We start from the raw sequence: 18,303 nt of genomic DNA on the forward strand, positions 1-18,303 counted from the left end.
ATTCCAAAGTCAAATAACTTGCAATGAATTTGCAAAGTTGAACAGATTTTCTCTGTTTCACCTCTGGTTCTTGCCTCTATGTTCCCTGTCTCCATTGAAAAAGTAGTGCCTGGACCTTGCAGACGACCAAGCACTCTGCCAGGCCAGCAGTTGACACCGGGCCTCTGAAGTCAGAAAGCCAGGGTTTGTTCAGGATCAGCGTGGAGCCACGGCCAGTCCAAAGGAGAAGTACTCAATCCTTGACCCACCGGTTTTGTTTTTCATTCCTCAGTTTCTCCAGGAATTCCCTCAGAGAAATCTGTGACTAGGCTGACAGGCAAAGATCTCTGCCATTCCTTCTAAAAAGATAGGGAGCAGAGGCTGGTGAGGCCCATGCCCTGGAGCATTTGCTGTGGTTGAGAGCAGGAAGCAGAGGAAAAAAACAAGGTCCTGCAGCCAAAGTCCCTTCCTGGAGACAAGGGAAAGGCAGCAAATAGAAACCGGGTTGCAGCCTTGCCTGGGGAGTGATTGCGCTTCCCTGTCTGCGAGTGAGCAGCTGTGCTGCAGAGGGAGAGCACTGAGCCCCCCACAGGTGTTTCTATTTAGCCCAAGGTCAAATCTGCAGGCTTTGACTGTACCTCCAGCAGCTATGGGCATGTTCTCAGGCTTTTAACAGAGGGTCTGGTAGTTCTGGGATTCAGTCCTGTGGTTCAGGGCCTCACGGAGATGGGATGGGGATGGGTTAGGGAGGAGGTGGTTCCCTGGAGATAATTCACTTCTCTCTCAATTCTGAACAGGCACCAAAAATTGTTCATAAAAGAAAATATTCACCTTTGAGACCAGGGTCCCTGCTGACAAATGTCTAGGTATCAGTCTCAATATGGTCTGATACCAGGCATTTAAATGACTGTAAGCCACAGGTGGCATCAGTAGATGGACACTAGCCCTAGTAGAGGAAGAAGGAAGTGGTGGACATTTTTGCTAATTGAAGAACACTGTTGTGTGCAAGGGGCCCAAGCACTCAACTCTAGCCGATGGACAGTGTGTCTCTGTGAGCCCAGAATGTCCTGCATGGGGACATTGCCAAGTAATACATGTGTCTTGGATCTTCTTGCCCATGGCTCCACCAGGGCTTCTACCCAGCCTTCCTCTGCCTTTTCATCTTTCCTCCTCCTTCCTGGGATCTCTTTGAAGTTTCCCAGGAGCCCGTATATAAACCTGAGCCCTCCTCTTTCTGAAGTGAATGACTGGGTGCATTGTCTGCCACTATGGCCTCTGGGGAAGAGATCTTGCCTTTCGACACCACCCCTGTTTTGACACCACCAACTTGTTCCACAGTCCAGGCCAGCCTCGTTAACTAGGCCAGCCCTGTTAACTAGATCAAGTGTTTTCCTCCCCATCAGCTGATGGTAAAGGACAGAGTGGTGCCAACAGAAGATGCTAGAACAACAGTGGTGACCTAGGTGACTGGACCACCTGCTCAGATAGTTTACCTTTAGCCTTCTGCTCTTCTCGTAACAAATCTTGGATGTGTCATTTCTTCTTACAATGAATCGCTGTGAGGCCAACCTGATCTTATGTGGGGTCTGGAAGAAGCTTCTGTGGGTATTTCTGACTGCATGGGCACTGCATGATCTTGGGCCAGGCCTTCCCCATCTCCCAGGGCCCAGTAGAATTTATAGGCCTCTTTTTCAAACGGTGCCTAATTGTCTTGCTCCACAGTCCCTACTTGTGGAAACTCCTATACTTCCATTGGTTTTTGCATAATCTGAACATGGTGATGTTCCCCATCACAGATGCCTCCAGTGCCATAGGATATATTGAGTCATAGGGCCAAGTAACAGGGCTGTTTGCACCACACCCAGATTTGCTGCAGAGTCTTCCTTCAGGGGCCTTCAGAGCTGATAGCCTTCCATGCATGGAGGATGTGAAAGCATTTCCATGTATGGAAGATGTTGTCTGCTTCACTTGAGGAGGCCCACAAGTTTTTTCTCTCCTTTTTTACAATGCTTCTTGCCTGATCAAATAATTTGTCCTTTACTCTAGAGTAAAGAAATGTTGTGGCATGCACTAGTTTACTGGACTCCTAAAATTTTGCAGATTTCTCAGACCCCTGAATCTTTCCGGACTTTATCTCCTACTCTAAAAGTCATGTGTCCCTACCAAAGTCTTCAGTGTACTTCTCTGTTCTTCTTCATCTGCTCCGATTTGCATGATGTCTTCAAGATGGCCACTCCAGATCTTTCCTGACATAGGAAGGATAATTAACATAACCTTGGGGTCAAGATGCTTCATGGGCACTGCTGTCTGTTCCAAGTGCATGCAAATGGCTTCTGATTCCCTTGTCTTATGGAGATGGACAGGAACTCATTTGTGGTCAATGGCTATGACCTCGTACTTGAGGCCATGATAGTCTGTTCTAAGAAAATACCACAACCACTTCAATTTGGGCTATTACTTCATTGAGTTATGCTCTGGGATTTGTCGGACTCTGTAGTATTCAGGCTAGTGAATTACGTGGCAATGTGATGGTGACTACCAGCCCTGAGGCCTCCAGGTCTTTTTGGGTATCGTTAACCTCTTGGGATCTCACTTCCCTCCGCCTCTCTCTTATAGGCCTTTGTGATGACATTGTACCCACCTGGATAATCCATGGATAATTTTCCCATACTAGGAACCTTAATCACACAGGCCCTTTGTCGTGTATGGTAACATCTTCGGAATTTCTGGGGATCAGGGTGTGGACATTTTATTTTATTTTTTTGAATTTATTTATTTATGCATTCAAGAACTGGAGTGTAAGCCAGAGTTGTGTGTGTGGGGGGGGGGGGCGGGGGTGCTGGTGACAGAGATTGGGGAGCAGAACAGGATGCTTTACTGAAATACACTGCTGAGGGGAGCAGTGGGCGAGACAGGAGAGGTCTGCCGCGCCATATGGGTAACTCCCGGGCCGGCCGGGTATCCAACTTGTGCTTCAGTGGCTGGCGATAGTTTGACAGCACTGTCTTTAATCCCTGCGCCACCAGGGAGGCCCAGGGTATGGACATTTTAGGGGATATTATCTTGCTTGCCTCAGTACCTTTCTGTACGACTTCCATCTGTTTTGCTTGTAGGACATCCGCCATCTCCTCACCATCTCTGTCACTCTTCAGGTCACGTCCTGGCCATTGTTCTGTCCTTGACACTGATGTTAATTATACTCACCTGGCTTCTGGCTGTTCAGTGCTGCCACCTGCCTCTCTTATTTCAGAGTTCTAAGTGAGCCTAGTTCTGTACATTTCCATCTATCAATCCTGAATTAAACAATATTTGCTAAATTGATGCATATATTAGTGAATAAATGAATGAAATGAAATATCATCATTGGTGAATTTATAGTAATTCCCAACTTTAGTCCTTACCGCTCCTCAAAGATATCCAATTCTAACTGTCCAGTTCCTTTCATGGGAATTTGAAGCAAATGACATGATTAAAAAGTGACTTTAACAAGCTTTTAGATTCTGAGAACAGAAAGGTGGTCTCGATGGGATGGGGGATGGGAGTCAGTAAAACAGGCTAAGAGGATCAGTTGTATGGTGTTGAGTGGAAACTAAGATCATAATGTAGTATATTCAGTTGTTAAAGCTTTTACAATGCTATAAACCAATTAATTATCAATAGAAACTTTTTTAAGATTTATTTATCTATTTATACAAGCACTGGGTACAGTCAGAAGCACGGGAGGGTGAGAGAATTCACCAGAGCCAGAGTGGGAAACAGAACAGGCAGACGGACGAAATACACTGCTGACGGGAGCAGAGGGCGGGACAGGAGAGGTCTGTGCGCCATGTGGGACCCTCGCTGGCGGCTAGGGATCGAACCGGCGCTCCAGAGGCTGCAGGCAGCTTTGCAGCCCAGTACTTAATAACTGCACCACCAGGGGAGGCCCCAATAGAAACGTTTTTAAAAAACCGATTTTTAAAAAAGATTTATTTATTTTTGCATAGATGAACTGGGGTACTGGCCAAAGGTGTGTGATTGAGGGGGAGGAAGGATTCACCAGGGACAGAGTAGGGAGCAGAACAGGCAGATCTATTGAAATCCACTGCTGAGGGGGAGCAGCAGGGAAGACAGGAGAGGTCCGCTGTGCCAGGTGGGTCACTCCCTGGCTGGGGATCGAACTCAGGCTATCACTGTGATAACGCTAGGTCACCAGGGAGGCCCTAATAACCGGATTTTAATAGGAAAGGGAGCTTTGTCATCCTATGGAACATTGATTTTACATAAATTCATACCCACAGTTGGCCCTAAATATTTCAAATCAAGCTATTGTGCCCTGAGCTGCTTTCTTTCCAGCCCTATTCTCCTACATAACTGCAGGAACTTGGGATCAGATGCTAGAAGGCAGTGCAGAGCAACCTAACTTTGGAATGACAGTCCTTTAAACATTTAAAATCAATCAACCTGACCATATAATCTCCAAAAAGAGAGTGTCAGGACTTTTTTTTGTTAGTTTGAATATAACCTCACCTGTGTGGCTAGCATGTGTTGGGCCAGAAGAGGGAGATTACACATAGTAATTCATCCCCTTCCCAAGCTCACCCGTCACCCTACCCCGCAGGACCCTGCCTGTGGCTTTGAAGCTTCCTTTAAGCAGATGGACAAAGTCAGAAACCTTCACTGTCATCCTCTACTGAGGAAATGAGTGAGAAACTTCATCCAGGAAGAAGAAGGTTTGCACACCCATCTCAAGCTGGCATATCATAGCTGATTTTGTGGCTATGATATATATATTTTTTCCTTTCTGGTGTATGTGTTTCAAGGACAGGTTTGTTTATCAGGTTATTTCTGTGTATTTAGTATATAAACATCTAATAATAGCATGGAACTTATCTCTTTGATTTCCAGCCTGAGACACTGAAAGTGCATGACTAAGATTTCCTTAGTTTGAATTGTAGGTAAAATGAACGGACTCAAATGACTTAATGGGCAGTTCTGAGATGAAGTGTTTATTTATTCACGGAGACTAGTGTACATATTTCACAGATGCCTGCTATGCCAATTTTGCCCCTTTAAAATACCTATATTTTTTGGGAACTATTTTTCTCTCCATTTTCAAATCAAGACCAAATTGATATATTTCCCCATAGGAATATACAAAATAGATTTGTTATTAAAAAGTGGAAAATATTTTCAACAGCCTGACTGTAAAAATGACCAAGCACTTGTTTTAGATATTTTGGAGGCTGAAAGGAGAATGGAACATATCCTTGACTTTCCCCTCTCCTCAGTTCACGCCTCTCCTTTGACTCTATTCCAAACATTATAAAAGAGCTGAGACTACAAAGATAAATAAGATGTAGTCCTGGACATAATTGAGTTTAGCAAGTAATAATCAGGGCATTAAAAATAATGGTAGAAATTGCTGCCATCTAATTAACTTACTTTGTGCTAAGAGCTTTACATGAATAATCTTATTTAATCTTCAGTGTGCTTACTGGCCATTACTTGCTGCACACAGAATCCTCCCTTCTCACGTAGCCAGTTTATATCCCAGGCTTCATCCTCAGTTCCTTTGAGTTTTCTCATCAGGCAAAAACCTTTTCAAATCCCACACCCTCCTACTCCAAGCCTCCACGGATCTCGCTGTCTTGCTGAAGTCCTACAACCCCATGTAGTGCCTCTCAACATTCATGGCCATGAATGGAAGGGAGTCCTTAGTGTGGCCACGTCCTCATCGTTTCCCTAATGCCATCCTTTACCGCCTAGAAAATTATTTCATACCAATTCTCCCCTTGAACATTGCAGGCCTTCTCTCCCAGACTGCCTTAGCTAATAGTCCAGAAACTAGACATAATCCAAGGGGAACTTTCGTATGATGCTTGTGAAACTTCGCCTTGGACTCTTTCTGGGCCAACAGAAGCTGTAGTTACGGTGCAGGAGCATCCTTGCTCTGGCCAAAGACAAGCCCTCCATTGAACACTAGATGTCACCTATGTTGCCTGTTCTAGAGCATTGGAACAACTGTCTCATTTCTCTCCTGCCTCTTGAAGTGGCCTCTTACTATGGGAGCCCCAGCTGGCATTATTTCTCGCCTATGAGATTCCACTTTTCTGCTAGCTGCTGTGCTATTTCCCTGTCCCCCTGTACAATAAAATCCTTTGAAAGACTTCCCGACATGGGATGTCTCCAATTTCCACTTTGCTTTTCTCTTGGAAACACTCCAATCAGGTTCCCCCCACAACTTTACTAAGACTGTGCTGGCACGCACTCACACTCAGTAAATATTCCTTGTAATTTAATCCATGCTCACACACAAACCCCACACTGATAGGCAGGTGGGAGGTACTCATTTCATAGGTGATCTGGTCAAGGTCCTTAGTGATGTTGACATTGTTTTCCCTCACTGGTTAATTTCACTTCTCATCATCCTGGACCATTCGTCAGCATTTAACAAAGGAACATATTCTCTTCTTTGAAATAATTTTAATTCTTCATCTTTTGAACACTACACTCTCCTGGAGTTCCTTTGTTCTCTTGACTACTCTCTCTGCTTCTTTGCTACTCATTCCCCGCTCCAGATGCCCACTTACCTCCGATGTCTTCTCTGTCTACACTTACTTTCTTAGCTATTTCACCCAGCAGTGTTGCTTTAAATAACCTAGAGGCTGACAACTCCCATCTTTGTTATCTCTGGGGCAACTCTTAGATTTCCAATCTCGACTATTCACCTGCTGTTCAACATTTTACTTAGATATTTAATACGAATATCCACAAACAGATTCCTGGCCCTTCCCCAGACTCATCCCTCCAAAGTATCCCTGCCTCCTTCATTTTTTGAGTTGCTTAGGCCAACAATTTAACGTTATCTTTAATTCCTCTATTTCTTTTACCCCAGTGAAATCCATAAGCAAATACTGTTGGTTTCACCTGAAACATTTCCAGTATCTAACCACTTCTCACTGCTTCCACTGGTACTGTTTGATCTTCTGTGGCCCCTGTCTGTAAAATCCCTGCCTATCCTCAAGATACAGGTGTGCCGTTTACCTCCCCATCCCTGCTTTATTTATCCCCAATGTATTTACCAACATTTAAACACTAACATTCTTTAATTTTTCCTCGTGCTTTGTCTTTTTCCTAGAAAGGAAGCTTTAAGAGGGCAGGGATTTATCTATTTCATTGAATATTTGTAGGTCCATTGCCTAGATTCCCATTGTAGCTACTCAGTAAACATTAGTTGAATAATAAACCATTTCAACCACATTGTAAGGTAAGTAATAAGATGATCATTTTAGAGATAACCACAGCTCAGCAAGGTGAATTAACCTGCCAAAGGTCATGAAGTAGGAAGCGGGTGAATGGAGCAGTGGACTGGTTCCTCTATTTGAATTCTGGGTCTCCGTGAGTGTACCATTCTGGGTTGTGGTTCATAGTTTCCCTCTGAACTCAATGTCAATATTTTTTAGCACCAAGATTTTGATTAAATTAGCACTGGGATTTTGATCTTTGCATTTGCATGGATGACATCTCCTTTCAAAGCTGCAGTACTCTAACCCATGCTTGGGGGACCGATCTATTCTAGCAAGCCATTCTTTGATCCATGTGTCACCTTGGGAATTTGTAACAGTATCATATTAGCAAAGTCATTCCTCCTCATCCTATGTTCACCTTTTCTGAATTCTAGAACTGGGAAATTCTAAAAAGGCTTAGAGAAGCAAAAAGAGAAGTGCTTCACTTTAGATTCTAATCATGTGCCCTTTAGTAACAGGAAAGTTCTGTTCCACCGATTGACTCTTTCTTCAGACAGTTTAAAGCATTTTTTAAAAAAGATTATTTATGCATGCAAGAACTGGGGTTATAGGCCAGAGGTGCGGGAGAAGGGTGAAAGGATCCACCAGAGACAGAGTGGGGAGCAGAACAGGCAGCTCTACTGAAATACACTGCTGAGGGGAGCAGCAGGCAAGACAAGAGAGGTCTGCTGTGCCATGTGGGTAGCTCCCTGGCCAGGGATGGAACTCATGCTGCAGTGGCTGCCAATAGCTTCATAGTGCTGAGACTTAACCCCTTGCACCACCAGGGAGATCCAGAATATAAAGCATTCTTCCATTGACTTTCCTAAGAATCACTGAACAATGATTATTGGCACTTGGGACACAGCAATAAATAAAACACATTGCCTGTCCTCCGGGAGCATATATTCTAGTGATGGGGAAAAGAATAATCAATAGTAAATTAATATTTCATGTAGTGAAAGATACTATGAAGACAGATAAAGCACAGAAGGGGTTAATAAGTGACTAGTGATGCTCTTTTGAATAATGTCAACTTTATGAGTAGCATGGTTGCTACTCACATCTGTAACACTAGCACCTAGAAAAATAATAGTGTGTGGTAAGCACAAAGCAAGTCCTGTGTGAGTTTTGTGAGAATGAATGAATGATGTGAAGCAGGGACTGCTGTCAGGTGGTTACTGCCGTGGCCCAGTGATAGCTGAGGGCAGCTAGACACAGAGAAGCTTTGCAGATGGAGAGAGCGCATAGTCTAGATATATTGAAATGCCAGACACTACAGTATTTCCTGACACACTGAATAGGGAGTGTGCCTGAAGGAGAAAAGTCAGGAGGATGCCAAACCTGGGCCCTGAGCTGCTAGAATAAAGCAGCCTTGATTGAGGTGTGCAAGTCTACGGTTAGATGACCAAACATTAAGAATTAAGTTTCTTTGAGACTATAATTCTCTGAGTCTCCCTTTCCCTCCCTCATAGTCTCTTGAGATACATAGAGCCAAGCCTGGCTGTGCAGCCAAGGAAAGCCCTTTAGAGCCGTTCCACTGTGGAAAACATCCACGCTGGTTCCACTTCTCACTCTCTTGGCCAGACACAGAGTCTTCCTGTGTCCATGGCTGCTTTCTTCTTACTCCTGGACTGAGAAAGACGCAGCCAAGGAAGGCTTTCTCCTCCAAACTTAGACACTTGATTTTGATTTAAGAAAGAGAAAGATGATTGAAGGGGATGAAAGAGAGGAAAAAATAGTGTTCGTTGTATGCCTGATGACGGCAACAGCTTGAACCGATTAGCTGGTTATTATGCATTCCTGTGCATGGCTTGTGACAGGAGTCTGATGTGGAGAAACAGCACAAGTCTTACTGCAGGCTCTTGCATGCAAACCGACCTCAAAGAGTTTAACTAAGTCTTGTAATTTAAAACAACACACACACACACAGTTATCAAGTGATCAAAAATATGGTATAAATCAACTTAGTAGAGAGTGTTCTGGATTATTATGACAGTAACAGGAGATAATGAGGATGCAAGAAAGGCAAAGAAACCCATGACATTAAAAAAAGAAAACAAAACTGGTATTTTTCTAGAACTGTAAATGTCCCTTACGTATTTTTGCTTTTCTTAAGAACTTACAAGCAAGTTTGGGACCACAATATCTATGGGAAAGATGCAGAGAGAGCTCTCTGCAAGGTTTCATTTTATAGTATATAGTTAAATCTCTTTTTACTCTGTTCTAAATATAATCCCACTCATTTGCATGCCAATCCCCAGAATGCTTTGTAATTTCACAACTCTTGGCTAGTGGTCTCAGCACTTAAGCTTTAAGAACAAAGCAAAATGTTTAGGGCGTGCCTTTGGCTTCAGTCTTTTTTCTTTTTTCCTGTGCTTTGCAAAAGAGTGCCAGGAGGTGACCTTTGCCTGGCATTCATCCTTCTAGCCAGAGTGTCACAGAAATGAAGTGGAGACGGCTGTGGACTTCTCCTGTGAAGACGGCATTCAGTTAATCCACTTGAGAGGGCTTGTTTCAGGGGGCTTAGTCCCGGCTTTGTGCCACCGGACTGGTTCCCTTCAGGGTAGGCTAGAGCATTCTCTGCCCATTAGGGGGATGCTTCTTAGAGTTTCTCTATTGCAAAGGAGTGAAAAGAAGGTCCAAAGTGTGCCCAGTGACCTGCCTAAAAGAAATGTGAATTCAGGATCCTGCTCACACACCTAGCCTTGCTTAGGGACATCGCAGAGATGTGTATTTCCCAGGGAATTTACTAGGGCTTGAGGATCCACAGTTGGTGGGGGTGGTGGTAGAAGACTTGGCTGGAGAGGGTTTATAATTTTGCACAGCAAGCCATTTTTGTTGTTGTCATTTAAATGGTATGTGTGGGATTGTTTTTCAGGAGCGCGGAGAAAGCTCCCCACCCCTACCACTACTCGGTCCCAATCACACGGTCTCTTCAAATATGTCTTCCTTGGGTGTATCACTTGGGTAGCTGGTAGCTAGAGGACACCTATCCTGCCACCAAAAGGCCACGATCTTGCTCCTCACGACACACTGACCTTTGTCTCTCTGTGTGTAAAGTGAGCTCCGTACTGTGGGCAGCACACGCCGGGCGCTGCGGGGCCGGTGCAGCGGTGTCATTCGCCAAACCTGCGCTGCGCATCGGTGCACGTGCCAGGGCCTTCGCCTCCCCACCACAGGTGTCTTCTCCTTATCCACACAGAGCAGCATTCCTGCGCGTCCTTCCATTCTGAGAGCCCAGCAGTGGCGCTCCTTTTAAACACAGTATTTTGACACTTTACGCCGGACGGAAGGGCTGCTGCTCCCCGCCAAGGTGCCCCTCGCAGCTCTGCGGGAGTGCGCCCTGGCTGCGCATTTCTTGGTCTGCATTTTCACGGCCTCAGGTCGGCAGCGGGCTGCCCAGTCTGCCCAGGTCTCGGCTGGCCCCGGGGTCGCGCCGGCTGTTTCCACAGCCAGCAGCCAGCAGAGGCAGCGCCCAGCCCTTCGCCGTAACAAAGGCTGCGGCCCCCGCCCCGGGGCCGCGCCGGCCGGGGAGCGCGCGTTCCGGGAGGGACCCCGGAGCCATCTCCTTTGTGAAACGGGGGTGCTGACCGGGGGCCTTCGGACCCGGGGCCGCTGGGAGGCGTGGGCGCCTTTCGGGGCGAGGCCCGCGAAGCCCGCGGGGCGCCGCCAGCGCTCCCCTCCCGGCACGCGGGACTGCAGCATCCCCGCCCGGACAGGCCTCCGCGCCCCCTGGTGGCTGCGGCGCCGGCTGACTCCGCCGCACCAGCAAGTCGCAAAAAAAAAAAAAAAAAGAAAGAAAGAAAAAGAAAAAGTGGGTGAGGCCGATGCTACGAGGAAAATCAATAGGGAGAAGAGCGAAGAGGGAGGAGTCGCGGATCAGCCATTCCTGTCTTACGGGGTTCCCAGCTGGCACCGCCAAAGAAAAAAGAAAAAAAAAAAAAAGGAGCTCGGGCGTGCACACTAGTGGAAGAGGGGGGTGCAGCGGGAGGGTCGGGGTGAAAGGGGGACCTGGGAGATTTACTATTGTCTCTGGCAACCGCCGCGGGAGCCCGCGAGGGGGGCGGAGGCGAGAGGAGGCGGCGGCCGTGGCCTGCGCACCATTCGCTCCACCTGATCTCGGGGCGCTGTGCGCTGAGGAGGGCGCGGGCGAGCCAGAGCAGAAGGAGGGAGGGAGGCAGCTGCTGCAGCCACCGCCGCCACCATGTCCTACCAAGGCAAGAAGAACATCCCGCGGATCACGGTGAGTCCGGGCACGGCCGCCTGCCCCGCGCGCCCGCTCGCTGCCCTCTGCGCCCCGGGCGGAGGCGGCTCGGACCCCGCCGGCTCCCCTGGCCGGCTCCCGGGGGAGGGATGGGGCCCCGGGGCCGGGGCGGCTGGAGAGCGGCGGTCAGTCTCGCCGGCGCGCGGGCGCCACACAGACCGGGCGAACCAGGGTTTAGGGGGGAAACAAAACAAAGAGGAAACCCAAACAGTGGCGCGAAGAACTTTGGATTATTTCCCCTCCTTCCGCACCACCCCGGCAGTTTCCAAAGAACACAGAGCCACGGCCTCCCCTGGACCCCGCGCGCCCGGGGTGGGGGTCGGCGCGCGGTCCCCGCGGAGGTGTGCTTTTTGTGTAGGGTTGCTTTCTGGCCAGACGCCGTGGGGGGTGGATGTCACCTTTCCCCGGGGACACTGTCCGCCTGACCGCGCCCCTCTCTCAGCCCCGGGCCGGCGGCTCTGCCCACGGCGCCGCGAGGGTGCTGGGGTGCCTGGACCCTCCGTCCTCACCCTGTCCCGGTCGTGTCCGCATCCACCTTGTCTCCTATTTCGGTGCGTCATGCTCTGGACCGGGCAGCGGGAATGACCAACTTTTTTTTTTTTTTTTTTTTTTTTGCTTTTTTGTCCTGGGTGCATTTTTCATGCCATTTCTCCCTCTCATCCCAAGAAAAGGCTGAGTTTTTAGAGTAGATTTTAGTTGCGGCCGCAGGCGCACCCCGTGTGGGTGCCGCGTTCAACTGCCATTGTGCGTAGACCCAGCCCCTCGCTGGCTGGCGGAGTCCGAGGCGCTGGGTGTGCGCCCGGGGCGGGGTGCAGGGGAGATGTGCCTTTATCAGGTACAAAATCCGCATCTTCGCCGGAGGCTGGCTCAGAGCTCGTCTGGGCAAAATACCGTGCGGCGTCCCGGGATTCCTTCCCGACGCACTGAGAGGATGTCCCCCAACAGCAGGGGCAGGCTGCAGGCTGTTGTGGGCATTTAAAAGAAAAGACAAAACAACAATAACAAAACCACTGACATTTGTTAGTTTTGCACGAAATAGTGCCGTGGGCTTTGTCTGTAGTGATGGGGTGTGTGTAGTGGGGAATGGGTGGCTACTCCATCTTTGCAAGGGGAACAAAGGAAGCATCAGCTGGCCCCTGGGAGGCTCTGCAGCTGCCCTGAGGCAGAGCTGTACCTGCTACCTTAGTAGGTACCCGGATCTGCCAGGGTGGCTGTACACACCCGTCTGTTTGCACTTGTTCCTTCGAGCTTAGGAACACCCTGTGCGTTTGGATTGCGGTGAAGGACCTTCCCCTCTACAGGCAGAAGAAACCGTTCTTGTCCCTAGTGCACTTTATTGCCAAGTGGTTTATTTCTATTGCAGCGTCCTACCTTTTTCATGCACCTGATTGCATCCCTTTCCTACCCAGCTGTCCAGCTGGTCTCAGGGAAGAAACGTTCCTTGGAGGAAGAGTTACAATGTTCAGGGACCCTTTTGCCAAGTAGGTGCCTGGGGTTTAACCCCAGCCTCCTTTACCACTACCTGTGCATTATTGAAGAAATGTGGGTCTTTTACAAAGCATTTTCCCAGTGCCAATTGTCTTTGCAAATGGTATTTTCCCAGTGCCAATTGTCTTTGCAAAGAGCCACAGAAGCTATCATTAAAAAAAAAAAAAAAAAAGACTGATTGGGATAAAGCCTCAATTTTTATATTTATTTCCCTAACTCAGGAGGATGAGCCCCAGGGAGGCATGCTGCATCTGTGCTGCCTGCTGTACATTCAAGCAGCAAGTGTGCATTTACGGTCTCCTGTTTGGGATAAGCAGAGAACATATTCTTTTTTCCTTCTTAGTCTCAAGACTGCAATGGTTCTTCTTAAGAACCCAGCCTGGGTGCTGGCATCAGGGCCACGCCCATTCTCTTAGGTATTAAGCTATCTTTAAGGAAAGACACAGAAATGTAGTCTTAATGACTTGGCTGAGAAGCCCCCGTACATGAGGCTGTGTCCTAATCCTGAGGCTGAGCTTGTAAGGTTCGCTTTTGTTCCTGTCTGGATCCTCTTCCCTGGGGTGCAGCCTTCATTTTCAGTGCAGCTTCCAGCCTTTCTCTCTGCTGTGGGGCGTGGTGCTGCAGCGCTGCTTCTGCCTGAACCTGGGACTGAGTCTCCAGCAGCTGTGATAGCATTGGACAGTGGGTGTGCATTTCTTCAAGCCAGCCTGCCTTATTCATTGTTGAAAGGAGGGGGTTGGGGAGAAGAGGGCATGGCATGGCATGGCAGGAGTAGGGGGGTGGCAGGTTTTGGGGGTCAAGGAATCCATTTGTACATTTTGCTCATGCTTTGTGTTTGTATTTCAGGAAAAGGAATTCTAATTTAGAATGGAATATTTTTGTACATTTGCATGTCTATGGATAATTATGGTTATTTGCATACTATTAGGCTTGAGATACCCTCCCTAAATATAGTTAAAGCCATAAAAATATGAACCCAGAGAGATATATAGAAAATATGATTCAAGATCTAGATCTGATTTATATTCCCTGCGGTTCCCGTACATTATTTTAATGGTGGAATTGTGGAATTTGAATGTTTCCCATCCTGCCTGTATTCCTTTCTGTGAATGCTGCCCCACCCAGTAGCTGAAATGTCACTATAATCTGAGGACCGGTGGGGGCAGTCTTTCTTGGCCCTGTACCCTTTGCCTCCCCAGGCACCACCCTCTGCCACCATTTTGGGGCATAATAAGGTTTTATTTGTCTTTTGTTTTTCCTTCTCCCTATTTTTGCTGCCCTTCCATATTTAGAGCCTTTCTCTGACCCTGTGTTTTTTGGCATCCTGGAAGGGTTCTCTGCTGTTGGATTCTCCCAGTGAGGATCTCAAGCCTCAGATCTCATTGTTCCTTGTCAGGTGAGCTACGTGCACGACCTGTACATTCTATGCCAACACTGTCCTTGCTTCTCAATGTTGGAGACTGGCCGTTTGGATGGGTCCATGTATCAGAGCAGCGGCCTTGACTGTCATGCCCTCTGTCTCCGTGGTGTAGCACAGCGTGTGCACATAGATGCCTGCTGAGAATCAGTTAAATCAATAAATGAATTAAAAATTGTTCCTAATGAGAATAGCTCACACCATTGAATTTATTTTGCGCTGTGTGTCTTATGTGCATTGTCTCATGGAATCCTTGACTCATTACTGTCTGACAGACATTATATTTATCCCTATTTCACAAATTAAAAAAATACTTAGAGAAACAAATGCATGTTCCCTGATGAGAGAGAGTATTAGAAGCAGGACTCTAACCTACACACTGACTGAAGTCCAAGCGCTGGTCTAACTCCACCGTGTTCTCCTTGGTGTCACTGCCTCTGCTGTCACTGAGACTGGGTTTTGGTAGGACAGATGGTTTGGGAGAAAGACTCTGGCTGTTTCCAAGGATTGTGGCACCTATGAACTCCTTACTCCCTGCCACTGTCAACAAATTCCCTAACCTGGTATTGCTTTACCTTTTATATTAAGTAAATATAAGTCACCATTTTGGGGGTAGTAGCGACCACCTCCGTTCTGCAGGTAAAGTTTTATAGGTGGGGCCACTGATTTCCTGCGGCAACTTAAAGCTGACTGTGCATGTGGGGATCCAACACTTAGTTTCCAGTGCTTTCTATGTGTCCTCTTGGCAGAGTCTCTACAAAAGCTCATTTTTCAGTTAAGGAAATAGAAACATCGACAGGTGATGATGTCAGCTATCCAGAGTTACCCAAGGAGAGTTTGGGTGCAGAGTTGGAAATCGAACCTGGGTCTTTCTGATTGCACAATCTCAGCTGCCTGGTGCCCGAGAGATGGTGACAGGTCTGGGAAAAGAGCTCCAGAATTCTCTGGGAGACAATTCACAGAGAACTGGTTTTTGTAGCTACTGATTGGATTCTGTAAATATCATCTGGGAGTTAGTTCATTTCCACTGCATTGCAGCTAGGGTTGTATGTGTCTGCTGTTTGAGAGTTGTGGAAAGACTCACCTTCAGACAGGAACAGCACCTGGAGAATAGCCAGGGCACCCTGATCTCACATGGAGGGGAAATGAAGCCCCTTGTGAGTTGGAGGGACAACCAGACCTCGGCAGCAGGAGAGCAGGGCACCCAGAACTAGACTGGAACCTGGGGAAAGGACATGTGCAACCCCACCCCCCGGATCTGAGCCTTCCACTGGTTTCTATGGGTGTGAACTTTGGAGTGGGGAGGACCAGAGTTTGCGGGAGCACTGGAGAGAGGAGTCATCCAAAGCCATTACTGTCTGTGTAAGGCAACCTGGAAGGGTTTTCCAGGGGAAAAAGGCAGGAAAAATACCAAAGACTTAGGAATGGAAAGCATCTTAGATGTCTGACCATGGATGTCTCAGCCCAGGCCCTGGTGAGTGTTTGTTTGTTACTTTATATTTTCAGCAGGAGCGTGTGATTCTCAACCAGGTTATTCCTCTTTCTCGAATACTAGCAAAATGCCTCTGGTATTGTAAGACAGTAGCTGTGAAGGAGCCAGCTGGGCGCTTGGGGGAATTCTGGAGAAGCTGATTTCCTGAGAGAATTAATCTCTGTGGTAGAATTGTCAGTTTATAAATAAACTGTGCTCTTGGACGGCTCAGATGAGGTAGTGACCGTGGCAGTGGTCTGTGAACCCCCCTCCCCCAAGGTATTCAAGATAGTGAACACTGATTTGTTTATAAAATCTCAACTACTTTGGAATGTGGGAACTAATAAAGGAGGACTGGCCAGAGGTCTGGGTTAGAAAGAGACTCCTTTTTTTAATACAAGTTTTCAAAAAACAATACACACAGCATTTTGTAAAAAACTCATTTTTTCCAGCTTTAGTTATGTTGTAGTGTCCTCAGACTATACCTGTCATTCATTTCTGACAACCTAAGGGAAGCCATCACACTGCCTTTGCCCTTTAATAGACATTCCTGTAGCCTCAAGAAAGGACATTTTCCTTGTTTACTGAACTGTATTATTTTTCAGCCCTAGTCAGCTCCAGCCTAGAGTTAGTGTTATGAATACCCTTTCTAGCAATTTCTTCACAACTCCCTGTTCAGTGGTTTTTCTCCCTCCTCTATCTCCTCAGATGGGAAAGTTGAACATGATAAAGAACAAAAACCCCTCCATGTCCTAAAGGACCCTCTGTTCTTTGCCTTTTGACTTATTTCATAGAATTATAGATGTTTGCTTATTACATTTGAGAGATGACAGAGTGTTTACAAGAATTAGGAGTATGTCCCTGGGATGTGAATGTGCTGCCCTCTGATTGAATCAGAGCTTCTGGGCAGGAGGGCACTGGGATTGGCAGATGCCATCACCCCCTGGGAGGGAGGTTAATGGGAGGAATGAACTGATCCCAGATAACACCCTTCTCAAATCAGACTCTAGTTTACCTTTTTTCCCATTTTCTGTAGACCAATGGGAAGCAAATAAGATTCTGCACAGTCTGCAGAATCAACTCCTTTATTCCAGACTCTTCTGCTGTGAAGTATTTCCTTCATTAAACTCAATATATTCCTATTTCAATATGTGGAATAGATTGAAAAATATAATTTGGTGGAATAAGATGAAGCCTTCAACGTGGCCTCTTCTTTTGGCCCTAGTCTCTGTGTTGAATCCATAATAAAACCTATTTCTAGAATGTTTCTTCTGTCAATTAGATTGTAGGGATTCAGTGGCTAGGAAGATGGGCCTAGCTCAATGGGGCTGTATCAAAGCTACCAAGGAGTCAGATCCTCAGCACGGATCATGTGCATTATCTCATTTGATTCACAATTGCTATAGCTACAATTATTAAGCATCCTTTTACATTCTGGTTAAAGACTCAGATTAACTAACTTGATTAAAGTCACACAGCTAAAGACGCAAGTTCCTGGGATGATCTCTAAAGGCGAGTTGGTTTTATCCACAGGAAAGCAGTAATAGCAGTAATTCCTTATCCAGAGGTGACTAGCCCCATCCCCACCACCTCCAGCTGCCCACACCTGCTGTTGGCAGAGGTAGATCAGTTCACAGGGTGGGAGGAATGGGCAACATCCCATCACCATCAGAACAACTGAGTGCGTGTCCTCCTAACGCTGGTTCCTGCACGACTCCGCCAGCTGTCTGAGCTAGCTGCTGGCTTTTGCCCAGGAGCACGTATGAGTGCGGGGTGGAAAAGCAGATGTGATTTTTCGGCCTTGCGTAACTGCAGATCTGGTCCCAAAGCCCCTTCTCCTTCTGTTCCTTTCCTCTTCCCAGACATAGAAGGAGCCAGGCTGTTTCCACTCATCCCGGCTGAGAAACGCAGGACACACCCAGCACTTTTGGCCAGAAGGGGGCGCTCCACTTGGGATGGTCCAGGAACCCTGCTGGGACATCTGGATTTTCTCGTGGCTTAGTCAGTCTCTCTTTTAAATGGAGAGCCCTGTACACTGAAATATGAAGGAGAAACTGAGATTTTATCTTTTTAAGAGTGGAGTTTCTCTGACCGGTAGAGCAAAGAAGGCCTTTTCTTTTAGGATTTGGAGAAGGGAAGAGACCCTGGATGGAGCGTCAACACCCTGTGGCTCAGACTTGCCCAAGTGCTCATTAACCCGCTCCCACCCTGCACCAGGCAAACGTGTGCAGTGCACCTGATGGTGCCCCAGGGCCCTGTCAGTGCAAATGACCCTGGGGAACCTTGATTTCATCTTCTGTCTCCTGAAATCATGCTCAGTCTCTCCTCACTTTGCTTCAAATGCACAGAGAGCAGCGAGAAAGTCCAGGAGAACAACTGTCCTTTGCTTCCACTCTGTGGGACCAGTCAACAT

The 18,303-nt window shown here is 47.3% G+C and overlaps 1 protein-coding gene across 2 annotated transcripts in view; it reads left to right on the top strand.

Moving 5' to 3' along the window:
- DPYSL3 (dihydropyrimidinase like 3) overlaps window positions 1-18,303 on the top strand; it is a 116,679-nt gene that overhangs the window by 42,555 nt on the left and 55,821 nt on the right. The window contains exon 1 of one of the 2 annotated variants that reach the window (XM_037509001.2): window positions 11,331-11,493. The exons of the other annotated variant lie outside the window; for it this stretch is intronic. Coding sequence (XP_037364898.1) covers window positions 11,455-11,493 — 39 coding nt within the window. The 5' untranslated portion in view covers window positions 11,331-11,454. Of the gene's footprint in view, window positions 1-11,330; window positions 11,494-18,303 lie in introns of those variants that run through there. 2 annotated transcript variants of the gene reach the window in all.

This window comes from Talpa occidentalis, unplaced genomic scaffold (genome assembly GCF_014898055.3).
Source record: "Talpa occidentalis isolate TD23 unplaced genomic scaffold, MPIMG_talOcc4v2.1 talOcc4.13, whole genome shotgun sequence".
NCBI lineage: Eukaryota > Metazoa > Chordata > Mammalia > Eulipotyphla > Talpidae > Talpa > Talpa occidentalis.